General features: G+C 38.8%; 1 protein-coding gene across 1 annotated transcript; it reads left to right on the top strand.

Annotated features, from left to right (window-relative positions):
* Nucleotides 1–12: 12 nt before the first annotated feature.
* Nucleotides 13–17,615, top strand: LOC144646008 (uncharacterized). Its single transcript, XM_078505524.1, has 22 exons — nt 13–583; nt 1,726–1,938; nt 2,257–2,453; nt 4,464–4,719; nt 5,190–5,288; nt 6,236–6,287; nt 7,082–7,294; nt 8,040–8,143; nt 8,549–8,598; nt 9,084–9,179; nt 9,613–9,749; nt 10,293–10,371; nt 11,301–11,468; nt 12,302–12,370; nt 12,505–12,558; nt 12,916–12,954; nt 13,497–13,610; nt 15,895–16,040; nt 16,124–16,209; nt 16,553–16,626; nt 16,989–17,138; nt 17,348–17,615. Exons 1-22 carry the CDS (start codon nt 151–153, stop codon nt 17,600–17,602), a joined length of 3,084 nt encoding a protein of 1,027 aa, XP_078361650.1. The 5' UTR covers nt 13–150; the 3' UTR covers nt 17,603–17,615.
* The last annotated feature ends 1,937 nt before the right edge of the window (nt 17,616–19,552 follow it).

The raw sequence follows: 19,552 nt of genomic DNA, 5'->3' as shown, positions 1-19,552 counted from the left end.
GTTGTCCATCGTCGCTTAGCAATCACAAAGTCGCTTTTTCACTTCAAAGATGGCGGCCTTCGTGTCATTTTGCGCCTTTTCAAGTTATCGTTTCGAATCGTTAAAATAATACCCTTATACGGAAAACAGAACATAAAAAGGCATAGGAATATGCCAACTGTGGATAAAAAGGGGAAATATGAGTTGGAAGCGCAAACAAGTGAAGTTAGCAATGAGGTTACATCTGCAACTCAAGCCAGTGCTGCAAAAGTCAAGAAATCGCTTTCGGAGCGGTCTGCATTCAGCGAGACAGATCTGAAAGCAAAGCTAACTGCAGCTGAAAAAGGCAACTCTGCAAAAGATGGAGTTCTGACTCGTTATTCAGAGAGCAATATTCAGCTAGCAAAGTTGGATGTGCCCTTGGTATATGATGACTCTAGATCAGAAGTTAGTGGTCAAAGTGGGGGGTCTGGTTTGGCAATTGTGCCTTTTCTGGATGGCAGAAGTTTAATTTCACAAGAGAGTGGACAAGATCTTGTGCCCGTGGAAAATGAAATAGTTTCAGTAGAAGGTCATGATAAGAACTTGGAACAAGAAGAGAAAGGTAGATGCAACATTCTTCAAAAATACATTACAGGGCTGTCATTGGGTTTTTAAGCAGCTGCTACATTGAAGGGTATCGGGTCATCTTGCCACCAAGGATTCTCGCCACCAAGCAAAGGAGTGAAAACCCTAAATATTTCTCGTTCATTAAGCATTGGGAGGCTGCTTTGCTTGGGGGCGAGTTGGTTAGTGACGAGACTTCCTGGTGTTGAGGTGACTGGCATTCCATTGAAGTCATCACCTCTGTATGCAGGTGTAAAATAAGATTTGACATCTTCTCCCATATAAACATTAAGTGAACTCAGCTGTAACAGGTTTTTACATGTGACAGCCCTTTATGACAGCCCTGTATTTTTTTGTCAGCATTATTCTCAATCAGTGGTTTTAAAGGAGCTTTGTCATGGACAATGCAACTTAAAAAAAAAACTATTATTTCGAGGTTCCCCTCCATTTCAAAAGGGAATCAGAAAAATGACTTAAAATACCGTGACATAGCTCCTTAAACCCAAGTGTACCAGTACGGTGGAATCTTGATTTCTTGAACCTACAAGGGAAACAAAAATTGGTTCAGGAAATTGAGAGTTCATGAAATCAGGGGGTAGAATTGCAATGTTCTACTGAGTGAGGGAAATCCAAGGATTTTTATTTTGAGTTTTTGGGTGGTTCAAGAAATAAAGGGGTTAAAGATATCGGGATTTCTCTGTAGTTTACCTAGTGTGACCGAATTCTGGTCATAACACCCCCTAGATGAAATGCCCCCAGCATAACGCCCCTGGGATTTTTAGGTGGAACATGCTTACTTGTATTCTAAAATCTTTGTTTTGGCTACTACTACTATTACTACTTACCGACCCACCTCCACCTACATGTACATATCTCAGGGGCGGATCCAGGGTTTCAAAAGGGGGTGGATGGCAGACCATTAGGGCCTAACCCTAACCCTAACCTTACTGAAAAATGGGGGGTGGATATCCACCCTATCCACCCCCCCTGTATCCGCCCCTGCATATCTACATGTACCATACCTGTACCCCTACTTCCCACCAAACCAACCCACCTTCCTACCTTATCTGTGTACTAGATAACACCAAGTTATGATTTTGTTGTGGAATTTAACACTGATGTAAGTCTTATTTTTTTCAGACATTGTCCCTTCCCTCCCTGAGGGATGGCCACAATTTCAAAACAGGTTATGGCGTCGTAGAAGCTGCGAGCTTGTTAAAAGCACATCTTCATGTGTAAGGAAAGCAGTTTCCCATCTTCATCAGCTACAAGACTTAATTGATTCATTTTACATGACTGGACCTCCTGATGAGGAGGAAAGATTCAGCAAACAAAGATCAAGTCTGGCATCAGGTAATGTAGCCTTTAGCTTGTTTCACTAGTTTGCCTGAGTGCAGGGACGGATCTAGGGGAAGGATGCAGGGGGGTGCACACCCCCTCTTGAGATGATCTCCAACTTTCTTATACAACTGGTATTTCGCCAAAAAAAAAAGTTACGCCATTCCTAAGTGGTGCACCCCTCCTAAGAGAATTTCTGGATCCGCTCGTGGAGTGTACACTGATGACACGTACAATGTAGTTCAGTGTTGAAGAAAAATTCTGTCCAGCTCTTGTTCTAATTTGGATCTCATCTAAAAACAATAATTTATATGCTGTCACACCTGTCTGCAGACTTGGAGTTTAAGGATAAAGAAGAGTTACTAGAAAGTCAAGGCTTCCCTGAAGATTCCACGCACATGTCCTCAGCTAGTAGCCATGGCAGACGAATCCGCTGGCTTCTTAGTTCAGCATCGCTTGGTAACATTGAAGAGGAAACTGCATCAATTGAACCCAGGCTAGAGTCTTCTGCCAGTGGGGCTACTCTAGAGGTAAGGACCATGTACTTCAAAATACACCTCTCATTAATAGCAGTGTTCAACACAAACTTTCTTGCCAATTTGCCCTTTGGGCAACCAGTTCTATATTTTCGGTTGCCCATGTGCCTTTTTGGTTGCCCACCTAGTAAAATTTTGTTGCCCATTAGCACTCATAGGAAAAATTCAAACTTGTAACTAAAATGCTCAACTTTGTTTTACAAACTTGCCTTCTTGTTTTAGTGTTGCAACAGTGATTCATTGGGTGATAAATCAGTCATAAAGCACAGGATCATTGGTATTAAGTAAAGCAGTGAATAAAAACTACAACTGCAATCTCATGTCTTTGTCTTCACTCCTGTGTCCATCAAAAAACCAGCCACGGAAAGTCCATCTCCCACGAAGTTTGTTATTTTCTCACTCGCTTGCCTTCGTACTTAGTTCCGGTTTTCTCAATAGAGATTTCCTCCAGGTTTGATTTGTTAGCTTCTTTAACCTCTTCAACTTATATTCCTTCTTTCCTTTTACTGTCTTTTCGCTTTTTGTTTGAAAAACCAAATCAAAATTGACTCATTTTGGCTTGTTTTCAGGCATCAGCAATTTGATCGCTGACGCCCGCGCCTGTAACAATGCCAAGCGTATCTTTGGCCGCTTGGAAACTGGGTATCATTTTGAGATTTACCAACATTCCTTGCGCGTGATAAAACATGGCTGCCACGATTTTCTGCAAAGTGTTTCGTGCTCTTTCGTGCTTGTTTCGTTGTATCTTGTAATGTTTAAACTAATATCTATCTTTATTCAATCTACGGGTACGAAAATATCCTGAGGTAGGTACCGATATTAACACAACAAATAAACTGACAGCAAAGAGTTTTCAATTCGCTTTATTTCTTGATGGTCAGGAGCAAAACATGTGATTGCCCGATCGGGCAAGTTTTACCCCCGGGGGGGCACTCCCATACATGAGCTATATAGGTATGTGCCGCTGTGAAGGGTATGGTTTTCAAGCAGTTTAGTCTGGGATAGGGTATAGAAATCAGAGAGTTTTGGTCTAGAAAAGGGTAGCATTTGCCGGGAAACCGATCGACGGTATGACAAATAAAGTCCAGAAACTCGGAAGAGAAAGAGGCTTTCCTAAACGTAAAAAAAATAATCGCGGCATCGTTGTTCACAGATGGTTTTCCATTAAAACACTGATAATGATACAGTTCTAACAAAATGCAAGTCTGGGATAGGGTAGGGATTTTCAGTGTCTAGTCTAGTATAGGGTTGCAAAAATCAGCTGAACGTGGTCTGGTATAGGGTAAGGGCTTCAAATTCCCAGCGGCACACCCCCACCCAAAAATATACTGGGTGCCCCCCCCGGGGTTTTACCGTAGTTTTACTTGCCCGTTAAGTCATTTTACTTGCCCCGGGCAATCGGGCAAGCGTTAGTGTCGAACACTGAATAGATAACAATAAACCTTGTAAAACTGGCCTGGAAAGTTCTAGAAATATTTCTTGAAAGCAATGATTGGTAGTGACACAACATTCCAGAATATTTTTAATATCCACAGTTAAACTGGTTTCTCTGCTGTATGTGCAATTTAGTTAACAGGACATGCAAAATTACTATCAGATAATGCATGTAAATCTAATCTTATGTGTAATTTTTGCCAAAGGTGCATTTTGTTGTAGGTGTTTTCATTTCATGAACACAATCAAACATCCTGTTTGAGGCCAAGTTTAAGTGTCTAAAATGTATCATTTAAGGGGAGAAATCTCTGGGCCCACAGTTTGCTGTTGGCTTACTGTTACATGTAGTAGAGGTTTAGCTGTAGTACCTTTTGTTTCTCAATATTTTGCAAAATAAAATTTGCATCTTTGACACTCTTAAAAGTGAAAGTTGGGTAAAATTATTGTCATTGTTAATCACTGTCACTGGACCCTATGGCTACCCTAACCATGTCACTATTAGGTCCCACTCCATTCAAGTGGATGAGCAGATGCCAAGTTTAGCATACAATGTTATTATTCTGACTACAGATTCGGGGTAGAAGTGCTGGAACAGTTATAAGTAAACTGTCAACTCCAAAGTCTGCTGCCAAAACTTCTGAGGTTGTTCCTAAGGAATATGATGTGATTGAAGATGTCATAACTTTACTGGGAAGGATGGAAAGTGACAGACTTTCTACACAGGATGCCTTAGTGAAAGAAAGGGAAAGAGTACAGAGCCTAAGAGATGAGATTGACACCCAGGCATACAAGAGAATGCATGATCTCCCATTAGCTGTACAAAAAGGTGAGTAAAACATATACTTTCTAAAAGTCCTTGGCAAGATTTTTTGGGTATTGGATACCCTCATGCTGTATGTACACTAACTTGCAACTTTGCCGCTCGACTTCATGTAAACTATGAAAGCTACCCCTATACATACTGTACCTAATGACTGTATGTACTGTACTTATTGTACTTATCCTAGTCCTAAGAGGCCTGGATGATCAAGATTTTGACTGTACTTAGAAAAATGATGAAAGATCATTATGGATGATGTACATGTAGCTAGCTCCTGTGCATCTTTTCCAGCTCAATGATACATGTACCGGTAGAGCATTCAACCATTGAGCAGAAATCTATGGCTTCTGTAGCTCCTTTTGGGACAACTCAGAATAGTAGTTGTCTTTGAGTACCTTGTATCACTAAATGTCTCAACCAACTGATTGTGCAATGTACTTTCAATAAATTTTGATTCTCTATTTTTATTTTAACAGAGCATGAAGCATGTGCCATTGACATTAATGAGTTAAGGTGGCACTGTGCTTATCAAGGCAGAATTGAAGCTAGAATTAGTGAAAGAGTACATCATGCAGGTGAGAATTGTTTTATTGATAAGGTTTGCTAGTGGCAAAAGCTAAATGGCAGTAAGTCAGAACTGTTTCTTGACAAAATTATCAAGAGGATGCTTTAATTTGCAGTCAATTTTATGTAATCTGAACGTAAATAAGTTAACCTTACTTTATTTGGCATACCCAGTAATTATTGAAGTCTCATCATTCAAACTGTTCTGAATTGTTGGACTATGATACCGTAATCATTCTTCAGTCTTGATAGCCTTTCTTACAACCCTGTCATTCTTGTATTCTTTATTTTAATTTCCTTTTTAGTCTTTTCTGTAAATAATCACTGACTTTCCTGACAAACTATCTTCTTATCTTTCACCAGCTGTCTGTGAGTAACACAAACTTTACAGTTTCTCCTTTCTCTCTTGCTGTAAGTTCTTCTGCATCCTTCTGTTGGATTTATGTTCTTTCTCTTATCTTCACTTGGGACTGTCTACTTTACTTCAATGTCTTTTCTTTATGCTATGTTCACACTATTTTGATGTGTGATTGACCTCCTAGCTAGCTGTAAGGGTAATACTTTTTACTTGTCTTCTGATTGGTTCCATCTTACATGTAACTGTAGTACATTAGATTTACCTCTTTTCATAATATCTTTCTGGAAATTGTGCCAGACCATGTATGTACTATATTCCAGGCCTATATTTCTTTGGCATGACTGCATTTGTTTAAAATTAACAATCAAACACAGCTACCTCGTTAAGTGCGCACTTTACAGCTTTTCTTTCTTAAATCAGCTCACCCAATAATTTACAGGTGTAGTTTTCCCTAAATCCCACTGAGTTTATTTTTTCTCTGTATTGAGGGTGCATACAACCCTATCCCCTACTGCTTTTTATTTTCCCAGCTATGGGTACTTCAAAAATATGTGACAGCCCTGTAATAAGTTTCTGAAAAGTTGGTTTTCTTTTCTGCAGAAGTAAGACATGCAAAGGTTTTACAAGATCTGAGCAACATACAGAAACACTGGTAGGTTTACAGACATGCATAATCTTACTCTTTGTACCAGATCATGAGTTTGCCTCTTGGCATCACATATATGTTGTGGTTTAAATTTATCTTTGGTTTGAATTTTTTTAAACCAGTTTGAGTTTTATTTCCCTTTGTTTCAGATTATGATAATGAACATGAGACAATGGAAAATAAAAATCAAACTGGTTTAAAAAAATTTAAACCAAAGATAAATTTAAACCACAACATATACATCGGATCACATGCTGAAACTTTTTGTTGTTATTACCTTAAGTTTGTCAACAAAACTCTGCCCACTTCCAGGTTTGGTCTTCTCAGGGTGACAGCTAAGAGAGGCATTAACCATTTGATTAAAAAGTTATCCTAAACATAAAAAAAAACTTGGAATCTTGTTTCTTGTAATAGAAGAGTATTTGCTAGTTCTGACAGGTTAATTCCAGGGCTGTAACTAGCAAGAGGCAAGACAAGGCACTTGCCTTGTCTAGATTTACACCAAAAATTAAGAAAAGAAAATGTTTAGTTGGGAAAGTAATCCAATGTTGAACTTTGATTGACTTTTCAGAAGAAATACCTTGTAAAAATGCTGAAATAGCATTACTGCATCAAGATTTCAAAATTCACAGCTCGCGCTATCGGCAATTGCCGATCTTGCCTCATTTATGCCAAAAGTCTGGTTACCGCCCTGAATTCTTGCAATTGAATGCCATTTGATAAATTTAGTGTCCTAGAATCTTCCAACTATTTTTCTAAATTCCAGGAATTAAATCAATAAAATTATTATTTTTTTAAAGTCCCTTAGTTGAAGAGAAGCTGGACCTGGAGGGAGAAGCAATGTCAAGCATTCAGCTCAAACAAGATGAAACAGATGATGAGTTACGCAACACTCTTGAAAGACTAGCAGCTACAGAAAGAAAGACAGCAGAAGCTCAGGGAAAAGCTGCACAAGAAAGATCACTTATCAAACAGGATGTGGATGTCGTAAGAAATGAACTCAATGCAGTCAGGTAATATAATTGCTTATTAACCTGACCTCCAGTAACATGAACCAGGGACAAGTACCCAGTCATGGCCCTGCTACTATGTCTTAAGCTTGCTAATACCATTTTTAAGTTTCTAAACAGTTTCAGAGCCACCTTAAATTTTCAACAATTTAAGGTGGCTCTGAAACTGCTCCCCGGAAATTTTTTTAACTTTGCAAAACATTGTACATGTATCTTAACATTCTGATCATACCAAACTATAATCACTTTTGTTCTCGATCCAGATCCAGTTTGGTACTTAAAGCTCAAATAAAGGTGTTTTAACAGGTTGTACTGTTGCTATGGAAATCAGTGATGTCAAGAAAATAATCACAACTTGTTTACCAATGATTACACATTTGTTTGATACCATTATTGCAGCAGGAACTGATAAAGATTAGTACTGCATGACCCTTTAAAGTATAACAGCTGGAAATTGCTAGAAACCATCGTAAGCCTCCTTAATACCAGTCACAAGTTTAGTTCCCAGCACTTTGTTTGCCAGATCATTTCCATGTGGTAATTGGTAAAAAAGGTGACTGGTGACTTAAGCTTGAATTGGGTCCATAGGGACACTTTTTGAAAAGTCAAAAATCTTGCCTAAGATTGCAGAAAATCTGGGGCTCTTAATCCAGAGTCTGTTATTTAAGCAGTCAACCAATCCTTCCACACATAGTTAATACTAATGATTCAAAGTGATATATATATATGAATTCTCTTTGTTAAACAGTGATGAATTGGCTCAGTTGAGGATGTACTACACATCTAACACGCATACCATGAATGACATCAGGAACACACTCAGAGAAAATGCAGAGCAGCTTGTAATTCTGGGTGAGTGCCACAATAAGATTGCTAATTAAACATATAGTTTTGTTTTAACCAGTTAATGTTTCACCCAACACCTTTTCTCTCCTCTCTCCCCCAAACGAGACCGCCCCCGACCCAAACCGAAACGGAACGAGGGCCGAGGCTCGAGGGACTGTCAACTTACATTTGAGCGGTACTATATCAATATAAAATAAAGCCCTCAGAATGCGATGAAAGCCATTGAAAAGCAGATCTAAGCAGAGAAACACATGATCAACAGCCAAGTAACTCCCTCTACACTTGCAGGCTTTACAACAAAACAAAGCATAGTTAAAGATTTTTATTTGCTTATTTTTGCTGTTGTTACATGTAAGGTTGATGCACTGACTAATATATTTTTATTTTGTTATCAATTGTTGTGTCTTTCAGAGGGCAGAGAAGAGAGAATTAAGGCACTGGAAGCAACACAGCAAGATAAGGTTATTAATACAGTTGTTGCTGTATTATGCTCAAGAATGATCAACATCCAACTTTGCCTCATGACATCAATACAAAATCAAACATACATCTCATGAGAATTACAAAAATGATCAACAAGGACAAAATTGTCTTGATTGTTAGATATTCGCCCTACTGGTACAGTAACTATAAGAAGTGTGTAGAGGCCAGTATAAAGAATATGTTACTTGACTGTGTGACCTAATTGTTAAGGGTTAAATATTATAGAATTTCAGCTAGTGATCAGAGGGCAGGACTTGAACTTGTGAAGATTGAGTTTTGAGTCCAGTGTAGAAGTGTTGGACTGCCTGATGTTTTCCGTAGCTTAAAACAACTGACTCAAGTTCATCTGTGTTCAAAGGCTAGGCCACTTGCTGCATATGTTTCAATTCAGTATGTCTTTGTAAACAACACTTCAGTCTGAACATAAAATAAACAGTTTTTCATATGATGTTATCCTCCTTAGGTGCAAAGACTTCGGGAGAAAATTGTAGAGCAAGAAGCTGAACATATAAAACTTGTGAATGAGAACAACAAACTGAAGGCAGATAAACAAATAACAGTAAGTTTAAAAACTGTGCAGTTATGTTGGATTATATTCAAAAACGTCAATGACAATTGATGTTGGAGGCTCTAAGTCACAGGTCTGTTTCGTACTTCGTGCTTTATAAACAGTAACAAATGATGTACATTAAGACAAGCTCACAGGTTTAAATTAACAAGGATATATCTACTGCTTTAACCATTTTAAAGTCTATAAAACCATCTCAAATCTCCCTGCAACAGCTGGGGGAAATGGGTTACCGGGTAAATACACTTATACCCCTGGGAGGGATAAATCATAAACACAACTCATTGAAAAGAGTATTGGAAATTGAGCCTGCTGACCTCAAAACTCAGTCACCTTATTCCTTGGCTTTGTTTTTTAAGCTCTTACCAACAATTAACTTTGAACTCGCTCAATTCTGTAATTTTTTTTACTGTGTGGTTTTTAGCAAGCGTCTATGGAGAGTGAGAACACCAAGTTAGAACATGAGATAAAGAATGCTTCAAAAAAACTTCGAGAACTAACCTCAAGAATCAAGGAGACCAAGCTGGAAATCACTAGTCTAAACAAAAAACTGGAGCAATGGTGAGGAGAAAGAGAGAATTTCAAGGCTTTCACGGACTTATATTAAGATAAACCTGTACTGTAAGCAGCAGTGTTTCAATTTAATTTTAATTAGTGTTAATTTTTAAGTACATGTTGGATACTCTGAGTGACTAAAAAGAACCATTTATCAGTCATGAAAACGGCAAAAACGGTTTTTTACTATTTTTCATAAGAATTTGCATTATGCTATCATTCTTTTCAATGTACAGTCAAACCCCTTTAGTAAGAACACCAAAGGGACAGGGCAGAGTGTCCTTATTAAGGAGGTGTCTGTATTACAAAAGTAGAGTCCATATGATCTTTGGTCTCTTGCAGACCAAGTGACCAAGTCTGTAATAGGGAGGTGTCCATTTGTGTTTAATTTTTATCAAAATACATTTACTTATTATTTGTTTAATTCTTGTGTATACTCTGATACTGATTGCCTGTGACTGTGTATACTGCAGGTGTATGAGAACCTCATGAAGTTTTTCAAAAAAAAAGTCTGCTGTAGTGTGCTTACTTCTTCTTTTTTTCTGACAGTGCCAAACAAAAAATTGCTGACGAGAAAGCTGTCAAGCGGGCTGAACAAGAAATGGAAAAAATAGATGAACAGATGGAGGCAAGTGTTGCAATCTAAACTTGCATCAATGTTAAAATTGAAATTTGATATGGTGGCTACATGTGTGTACAGTCCAGAGTATGGTAAAGCTATTATCCTAAGCTGTTAAGTTGACTACTCAAACTAGCATGTTTTAGCATAAAATGTGAAATTACCTTTTTCGAACTCTCCTCCTGAAACATGAGGTAACAAATTCTTTGCAAAATAGCTGTGATGTACTGTATCAGTGAAACGAAAATCAAGTTTTTAAATAGCCATAATTTGTAGTTTTATAGCTGTCACTGTGATGACGTGAAAAATCGTGAACTAGATGAAACGTGAATTGATTGTTTTATCTTCTATGAAATGTGATCCAAATTCCTCCTTACCAACATGAAAAATAGCAAAATAGCTGTGATGTACTGTATCAGTGAAACGAAAATCAAGTTTTTAAATAGCCATAATTTGTAGTTTTGTAGCTGTCACTGTGATGACGTGAAAAATCGTGAACTAGATGAAACGTGAATTGATTGTTTTATCTTCTATGAAATGTGATCCAAATTCCTCCTTACCAACCTGAAAAATCAACTATATATTGAGTACCTTAAAGAATCTGAATGTCTTTTGTTATGATTTTGTAGCCTGTTGCTTGCTATCAAAAAGATTGCAAAACTTGTTCAACTGCCGGTTTAATCATTTTATTAGTAACACCAAACCTGAAGCTTACGTTGATTGATGTCAGCATTGCGTACCTGACAACAACAACACCTAGGTGCTGCTTTCCCTGGGGTGAAGACCTCTTCTCCCCTGACCACCTGATGCCGTACTAGTTTAGGGAGCCTGTTCACATGTCATACTTACCCAGGAGATTCTTAAGGCCAAAGTGTTCCACACTACCGAACCTTGAGAGTTTTACGTGTCTTAGTACATGGATTTGTTAATGTTTTCAGGTTTCAAAGGAGGAGACGAAGAAAGTTGAAGTTCTTCACACCGACCTTGTTGAAACACTTGTCGTGAAGAAAGAAGAAGTAATGGGTGTTGAAGAATCACTCAAGACTACCGCTGATGCACTCAAGAAACAACTCAAAGACGAGGCTCATGCCAGGACAGTGTTGCAGGTGAGTCAGGGCGACATTGCAGGGCCGTAGCCTGACTTTTGACACAGACGAGACAAAATCTGCGATTGTCGAAAGCACGAGCCACTAGAGGGGTCTGGGAAATGTATCGCAAAGATTTTTCGAAATCTTAAAGCTCTGAAACTCTCTTTGCAGCATTTTCATATCAAATTTGTTTCGAAAAAAACAATCTCGTTCAAATGAGGATTATTTTCCCAACAAAACGTATTATTTTTTGGGTTAAAATTTTCTTGCCTCTTGCTAGTTACGGCCCTGCATTGCACTTCATGATGATGATACGAATCACATAAATAAATTTATTTCAAACCACAGTCCTGTGAGAATGCCGTGGTCCAGCCTTTTCCATGCGTTCAGTTAGCTGGGAGAAGCGTGTTTTTTTTCACCGTTCTTCACGCTGCCCCCCCCCCCCCCCCAACTAACGAAACGCCTGAAACAGGCTAGTCCTGGTCAAACGGTCCTAATATATTTGATCCAACACCATCCAAAATTGTGTGAAAATGTTGGAACCGTTTGACTAAGTTAAACCTGATCGGACATGTTGGATTAAAGTTTGATTGAAGTCAAATGTTCTTTCAAGACCGGCTGGAGCTGTATAACGTCTTGTAACGTGTTGCGTTAGTTTGACCACAATATGTCGTAACAAGTCCCAACAGCATTCATGATACTGGGATGTTTGCCGCTGGTTTGCCAGAGGTTCAGAAGAGATTCAGAAGCATTTTGTGTGCGAGGTCTAAAGGATTTAGTAGCAGACGTTATTTTTGTCAGTTCTTGCATTTAGCAGTAACAAAAGCCTGTTTATATTTTTGTCTAACCAGGCGAGGATCACATCAGATACACAGGACCTTGCCAAGACACATGTGGACTCCAAAAAGAAACGTGAAAAAGTAAGTCCCCTACAAGTCTCAACAATGTGTTTCAAGTAACTGCAGTTGCATACACTTCTGGTGAAAACGCAGATAATTTATCTAACAAATGACATATTTTTCTCTAACAAGTGTTTTATTTTTCCGTTTCACAGGCAACCCAGAGGGCAGAGGAAATAGTAAAGCTTGTAGACCATGTTAAAGATCAGGTGTGATACATCTTCTGTTTGTTTGTACACGTATCATGTGTATGTCTGTAATGTGTTGCATTGACTGACTGACTGACTGACTGACTGACTGACTGACTGACTGACTGACTAGCTCGCTGGCTGGCTGGCTGGCTGACTGACTGACTGACTCATTGACTTACTGACTGACTCACTGACTGACTCGCTGACTGACTGACTGACTGGCTGGCTGGCTGGCTGGCTGGCTGGCTGACTGACTGACTGACTCGCTAAATGACTGACTGACTGACGGAAGGATGGACGGACGGGCAGCTGGTGTGCTCGCTTGCTCACTTGCTTCATCTATCAATTCATTAATTTTTTTATTTATTTTCTCAGGTTTCAAAGCTTGAGAAGATTCATAACGAGAGACTAGAGGTAAACCATTGTACGATTTTTCTTTAATGCCATTTTAAATTTTAATTGACAAGTAATTCATTTTGCATGGTCAACACGTTTCTGCTCCTTTACTCAAGTGAATGGCTTGTCATTCTTTGTGTTTAATCGAAATTTGTAACGTTATTTCCAACCCCTCATTATCAACAATGGGTATCGAACTAGAGCAGTTTTCAATTGAGTGTCGTAAAACCAAAACCAAAGTAATTACTCTGGCCAATCACAAAGGACCCAGACAACCCAGTGAACCAATCAAAACTCGAAGCAAATACATGTAGCTTGCACGAAGCGCGGGAAAACGTGCGCGAGCGAGTCACGATTGGTTTTGGTTTTAGTTCTGATTGGCTGAGAAAGTGGCGCGAGATTTTTAAGCCAATCACTAAGCATAGTAATGCAAAACCAAAGCAAACGCAATTTACTTTCGACACTCAAGTGAAAACCGCTATATCAACAATGGGTATCGAACTATAAAGCGAATTCAGTGTTTGTTTAAGTGATGAAAGTTATTCTCTTGACCATCTTAGACTATCGCACAACTTGACAAGATTTTGGATAAAGTCGGACAGCAACACAATGAAATGGAGACTAAATTTCAGAGTGAAATTGCTGAATTGCGACCCAAAGAGGAGGAGTTAAAGGTTTGCACAGTTTCTATTTTTTTGATATTGTTAATAACCGTATACTTTTTTATTTTCTAGTTAATTTCGTTAAGTCTCAAATTCTTCACTCCAGACAATGCAGACAAACTACTTTAAAAGTCAGCTAGGTGTACGCTCTACTAGAAGACTCTCTACCTCAAAATCTCAATGGCTGCGGTCACATCTACGACGTAACTAAAGTTTAACTATAGTTAGTCTCAAGTTACGTGACGTCATACCTAACTATAGTTAGTACTTTCTGTCGTCTTTGCGGTCACACCAATGCAGTTAACTATAGTTAGTTCTGATTAGGTTGTGATTATTTTGGTATTTAAATTAGTTATGACAGCCCTTGTTGTTTATTTGTGTCCAGTTGTTCTCAATTTTTTTCTATTTTTGCACGGCATTTCGGCGTTGAAGAAAATAAATGAAGTAAGGATGCTAGAAACCGAAGAATTCAAGCTTTATTTTTGCAACTTGTGATATGTATTTCTTGGCATGTTGTTTTTCTTGTTTTCCTTCCCTTGACGCTTAGTTTTGCATTATGTTCTGCCGGCGAGCGCCTGTGGCTTTTCCTTCTCCGACGCGGGAACTAATCTTTGGATCGCGGGCGTTTCTACTATATTGGCGATTCGCAGCGTTTCTACTCACGTGGTGTTTTAAGATGCTCCTGGGTCTTCGCACTCTCTTCTTTTTTCACCGCTGGCGTCTCTGTCCTGCTGGGGTCTCTTCTTCGTCGGTACTTCTCGTCCCCAAGATCGTCTTCCCCGGGTCGCTTCCTTCTTTCCTGGTTCTGTGCTCGCTCTTTCCCTCCCTGTTTCTCTTATCGCTCTCCTTCTAGGTGACAGCGCGTCCCATGCCTTCAGCCTACTTCTCGTTCTAAAGGAGCTGGGCCTTCCTTGGCTTCTCTCTGTTGGTGGACTCCCCCTTTGTCCTTGGTGGTATGTTCGTTTCTCTGATCCTTTCGTGTGGGGTATTCCTTTTATAATGTTCTCCTTTTACATCCCTTTCCCTCTTTCTTCACAGTTTACCCTGTCTGCGCGAGGGACGGCGACAGAAAGCTTGTAAATACCATTGATGCTACGCTCCGAAGAAGTTCAATTCTACGCCTTAAAGTTCAGGTCAACTTAACCGTATCTGTCGTCTCAATCTACTGCCTGTGCACAGTGGCGGTCCCACTGACAATGAAACTAGCTTCCTGGGGGCCGGAGGATTTCCACGAATAATTTAAAGCCGGGTGAAAGAGGCCATTGAGATAAATAAAACCTTGTTAAATAAGAAATGGTTTTGATTAGCTATTTATGACAATTTTATCCCCCGAGGCAGTGATTCTTCTTAACATTCATCTTAAAAAAACACCTCAGTGACTGATGAAGTCTGGATGATATCAGACGAAATATTTCACGCTTTTAAATTTTATTTGCGCTCCGAGTTTGAAACATTTTGAACCCTTTTAACTATGTATCCGGAGCAGGAAACAATATTTTCAATTGTATAGTTAGGGCGAACAGAGAAGCGGTCACATTACCGAAATAGCTAACTATAGTTAACGCCGTCCTAACTATAGTTAGCAGTCTAGATGTGACCGCAGCCAATATCTCGCTATCTTTAGGGGATTTTATTGAAATTAATTCCTTGTATAATTCAAAATAACAAGAGAAAAATAGTTAAACATCGGTCCATGAAGTCCAACAGAAACCTTAAAAAAATTGCTAGTGCCTTTTCTTGTTTTGCGAGAGGAAAGAAGTCTGCCTGTTAAATATTTGCTAGTGGTCTTAAGTTTCGTTCGGGGCCCTAACTACTGTAACGGCTGGATAAAAGAAGACTGTTTTCAGGTTCTCTAAGAATTTGTAAGGTAAACTCCAACTGCTGACTCTTAAAACACATGGGTTAAGTATGTAAAAAGCATTGTTATTACCTACACAGCGTTCAAACGCCGCGCGCTTGCAAGTTTCTGTGCAATTCCGGCCAAAATTCTTCATACAAAGTCTTAAATTTTCCGAAAGCTTTCGCTTTAAAGCCAAAAGTAAACGCCGTCCCTGGAAAGTTAAGGTTGATACACCGCTTATGGATTGGAAATTTGATAATTGATCTACCCTGAGTTTCCCAGATTGAATTTTTTTTTTCACCGTGCTATTTCTTTAACAATTTTCTACAAAAGTTCGCACATTTTCGAGTCAAATTCTTAGAAAAGTTCGAGGCGGCGAAAACCGGAGGTGACGTCATTTTAGCGTTTGACCGCGATGAAGTTATTACCAGGCTTACATTGCTTGTTTGGTTGCAGAAAGAGACCATGGAATTGACCAAACGCTTAGATCACATCACGTGGAAGTCAGAGATGATGGAGAAGAAAATGGCGGATATGGAGTCTTCCTCTCAAATGATGAATAAAGTCATAGCTACGACACAAGAGAATATTAATGATCTGACGTGAGTACCCTGCTGTCTTGCTCACATTTCATATATCACTCGCTCGCTGAATGTAACTGATTTTCAAAACGATTGCTTTTCAGCGAGGAAATGACTGAGTTAAAGATACAGATAGAAACAGGATTTGAAACTGAACAAGACTTGAAGAAATCACTCCAGCAACTCGAAGGTATTTATAACTTTAAAAGGCTATGGCTGTTTTCCATTGCATTGCTTCTTTTCAGGGATCTTGCCTTTTGCGCCTTAAATTTGGAAGATTTGAGGGGTTAATGGTTTGCACTCTTTGTTTATCCCAACTAACAAATCTTACAAAGTATATCTAGCCAGTGAAGGCTCTCGCTTTGCCTGTTTATGAGCCACTGCAAACACAAAGTGGTCAGAGGTGAACTCCAGATGGCGCATGTGCTGTGGTAATCATGTGATCTAATTTTTCAAGATACGTCTTCTGTGACGTACTACAGGAGAGGATGTTTATATTATAATGACGAACCTTGTTTTGTTTTTACATTTAGAGAGAACTAGACGCGGAAAAGAAAGCCATGAGACGCACATGTTAGAAAGGAATCAAGTGCTAACTACCAATCAGGTAACGTGAGCCAAAGAATTTCACAAATTTAAACAAAAGATAAGTTTTAAGTGGAATGGAGACTTGGATAAAGTGAAAATAAATTAAGAAGCGTACTCAAGTCGAATACTCGGAAAAAAGATTTCCGAGTTCCCCCAACGGGAGTCGAACCCATGACCTTCCAGAATACCGGTTGGACGCTCTTCATTAAAAAGATAAGTTGTTAGAGAACGCATAAATCCATAATCTGAAGAGGCGATGCCGTGTTTTGTATAGCTACCTATCTATCATTCAGGAAAATTAGAAAATAAACATAAAACGCGATCTATAACCCAATGTGCCATCGTTTCTTCTAGTAATAACGTGACTGTGTTTTCCCTTAGGGAGGTGTGAAAACAGCATTAATGGAGAACAAGAAGCTGGCGATAGTGTACCAAAGGTTACAAAACACGTTGCTTAACAACAGAGCTGCTTTGTTAAGACTTGTGGAGAGAAGAGTCAACAATGAAGGCAGCTTGAAGGATCACAGAGAGGTAAGCTTACACTAAAACTATAAGGTAGTTTTTGATTGACTGTATCAGTCACAGCGAACGTAAATGACTAGAAGACTCTCATTGTGTTCTACTTCAAATCCGCGAATCTGATAGGTTCTCTTGTCGGTATGTACGTATTGGGACAACAAGCAAACCGCTTAACTCGTGTACGCCACCTAAATAAGGATATATTTTTCATTCTATTTCAGTTGTATGTCCTCCAAGGACGCATGCGTCAAGCGCTCGAGTACTTCTATCGTCTGCGTGGTTTACAAAGTAAAGCAGACATTGCCGAGTTCGAGCTGAAGTGCATTGACAATGGAGACAAATTAGTAACCTTACAGTCTGAAATGATGAGGATCATTGAACACATTAACCGCTTCCTAGAGGCAAACAACGCAGCGCATGATGTGATTTCATTGGAAGCTGCAAAGATCGCTCAAACCCCAACCATGGTCGCTTGATATGACATTGTTACTACTGTAGCTTCTATAAAGGACAAAATAGTCTTCACGTAAAGGAAACAGAAAATGTATTATTTTAAAATTAAATGAAAACAAAAAATATTTAGATACCATAGAGAGCATAAATGATAAACTCGAACTATAAATTTTACAAATTTTCGATTCTTTTTTTACTTGGAAAGATCTTGACACAGTAAACAGCACGAAGGAAATTACTGCAATTTCACGTAGACTCAAAAATTACAACCACATCTGGGGAAGAAACACTCAATTTTGGGTGTAGCTAGCTGAACCAATTGTACGCTATTGAGCTTGTACTTTTGCATTTGTTTAGTTTTATTTTTATCGCTTTTGAAATCTTAGTTTATCATACGGCCCTGTGAAAAAAGTTTATTCGCCATTATAAAATTATGCCGTTGTATATAAAGAAAATGTTTGTAAATAGGTTGTCATGAACATATGCTATTATTTATAAAGGAAATAAATTGCTTTACGTTTTGTAAAGAGGTTGTGTAAAATGTAAAATCCTGAAATAAAAATTTTTTTAAACTGTATTCTAGTGTGGTCTAGTAATTGGTCATTTCCGAGTTCCCCTTTGCCTCTGTTTCAAAATGAGTCTACGTGCGAACAATTCAAATGAAAATGAGTTTGATTTGCATTTTATTTGCATTTTTGCAATTTGTAGGTGAAACTCATTTTCATATAAGTTACATGACTACAGTCCGGGAAACAAGTGCCAGTTGATGGCGACATCACTTCTCCGAGAAGTGACTGAGCCCGCGGTTTTCGTCCCAAAAGTTGCTAAGCAACATGACGTATTTGTAGGAGCAATTGCTTTCGGAGTACTCGTGAGCGCTCACGCTTCTTTTTGATTGTGTGGACTAGGCGTAGAGGCAGGGAAGACTCGCATCGAAAACGCGCTCGGCTTTCTTTACCGATTATTTTTTCGGCCCGCTCCCCTCACCCATTATTTTTGCCTTACACTCCACTAGGGAGCCTGTTCGCAGGCTGGACTGTGAAAATTGAGTTCCTGCAACGGAACTCTCGAGAGTCGCTCATTTTTTAAAAATTATTTGAAAACGTACGCAGCTGTACAAGAGCTGGAAAATAGGCGTAAAATTGCAATGTTTGACTGTGTGAAGCAAAGTCAAGGGAAACGACTTTTGGTTTGAGTTACAGGGATATTAAAGAAACCAAGGGTTTGAGAAATCTTGACTACGAGCTGTCCCTTTTTTTCGCGTCCCGGCTGAGAGGGTCGTCGGCTCGCGTCGCGCGGGGGGGGGCGTATTTTTCGCTTGCTCGACGAACTCGTTCGCTTCGCTGGGCTCTGCGAAAAAATAGGACTGCTCGTAGTCAGAGAAATCTGGATCACACTGTATAATAAATAGATCAAAGACAACACAAGCAATTTCTTTTATTTTTGTTTATTTGTAATTCAAGAAAAAGAATTAATTGTTACAACATTGAAAACAGAGTTATAAAAGATAATTCATGCCAATCGATCATCTGAGTATTTTTATATTTTATTGTAAATAATTATTGAGGGCCACTGGTTTGTTAGTGTTTTTATGCTATTTTAGTGCTACCCTCGTTAAATAAAGACTACCACCTTACCTAGTTCATAGATTAAACAGGTCAGAACATTTTAATTTAACGCGATTTAAAAGAGTTTTATTCGTAACAGTAGGAATCAATGACATGAACGAAGAATTTTCCAGTAATTAATGTGACTCAGAACAAGATTTCAGCTAAAATAGATTGATCTGTATTACATAGTTCTAGTTGAAAAAAAGAGAGCTGTATTTTTAGATAAACTTCAAAACTTACAGGCGCACCAATTCCATAGATAAACTTTACTACAAATTACAGTTTACATTCTTAGATAAGCATCATTCATACATTACATGTTAAAGTTGAATTATTTAGAAGAACGTCATAAATTACAGATAG

The sequence above is a fragment of the Oculina patagonica genome, chromosome 3 (genome assembly GCF_052425735.1).
Source record: "Oculina patagonica isolate OP01 chromosome 3, crgOcupat, whole genome shotgun sequence".
In the NCBI taxonomy this organism is placed as follows: domain Eukaryota; kingdom Metazoa; phylum Cnidaria; class Anthozoa; order Scleractinia; family Oculinidae; genus Oculina; species Oculina patagonica.
This window is presented reverse-complemented; position numbering and strand designations above follow the sequence as displayed.

Excerpts from the sequence above, each read along its gene's own strand:
- LOC144646008 (XM_078505524.1), top strand. The coding sequence starts at position 151 with ATGCCAACTGTGGATAAAAAGGGGAAATATGAGTTGGAAGCGCAAACA. Across the intron at positions 1,939-2,256 it reads AAGATCAAGTCTGGCATCAG|ACTTGGAGTTTAAGGATAAA; the intron begins GTAATGTAGCCT and ends ACCTGTCTGCAG. Across the intron at positions 16,041-16,123 it reads GAGAATATTAATGATCTGAC|CGAGGAAATGACTGAGTTAA; the intron begins GTGAGTACCCTG and ends ATTGCTTTTCAG.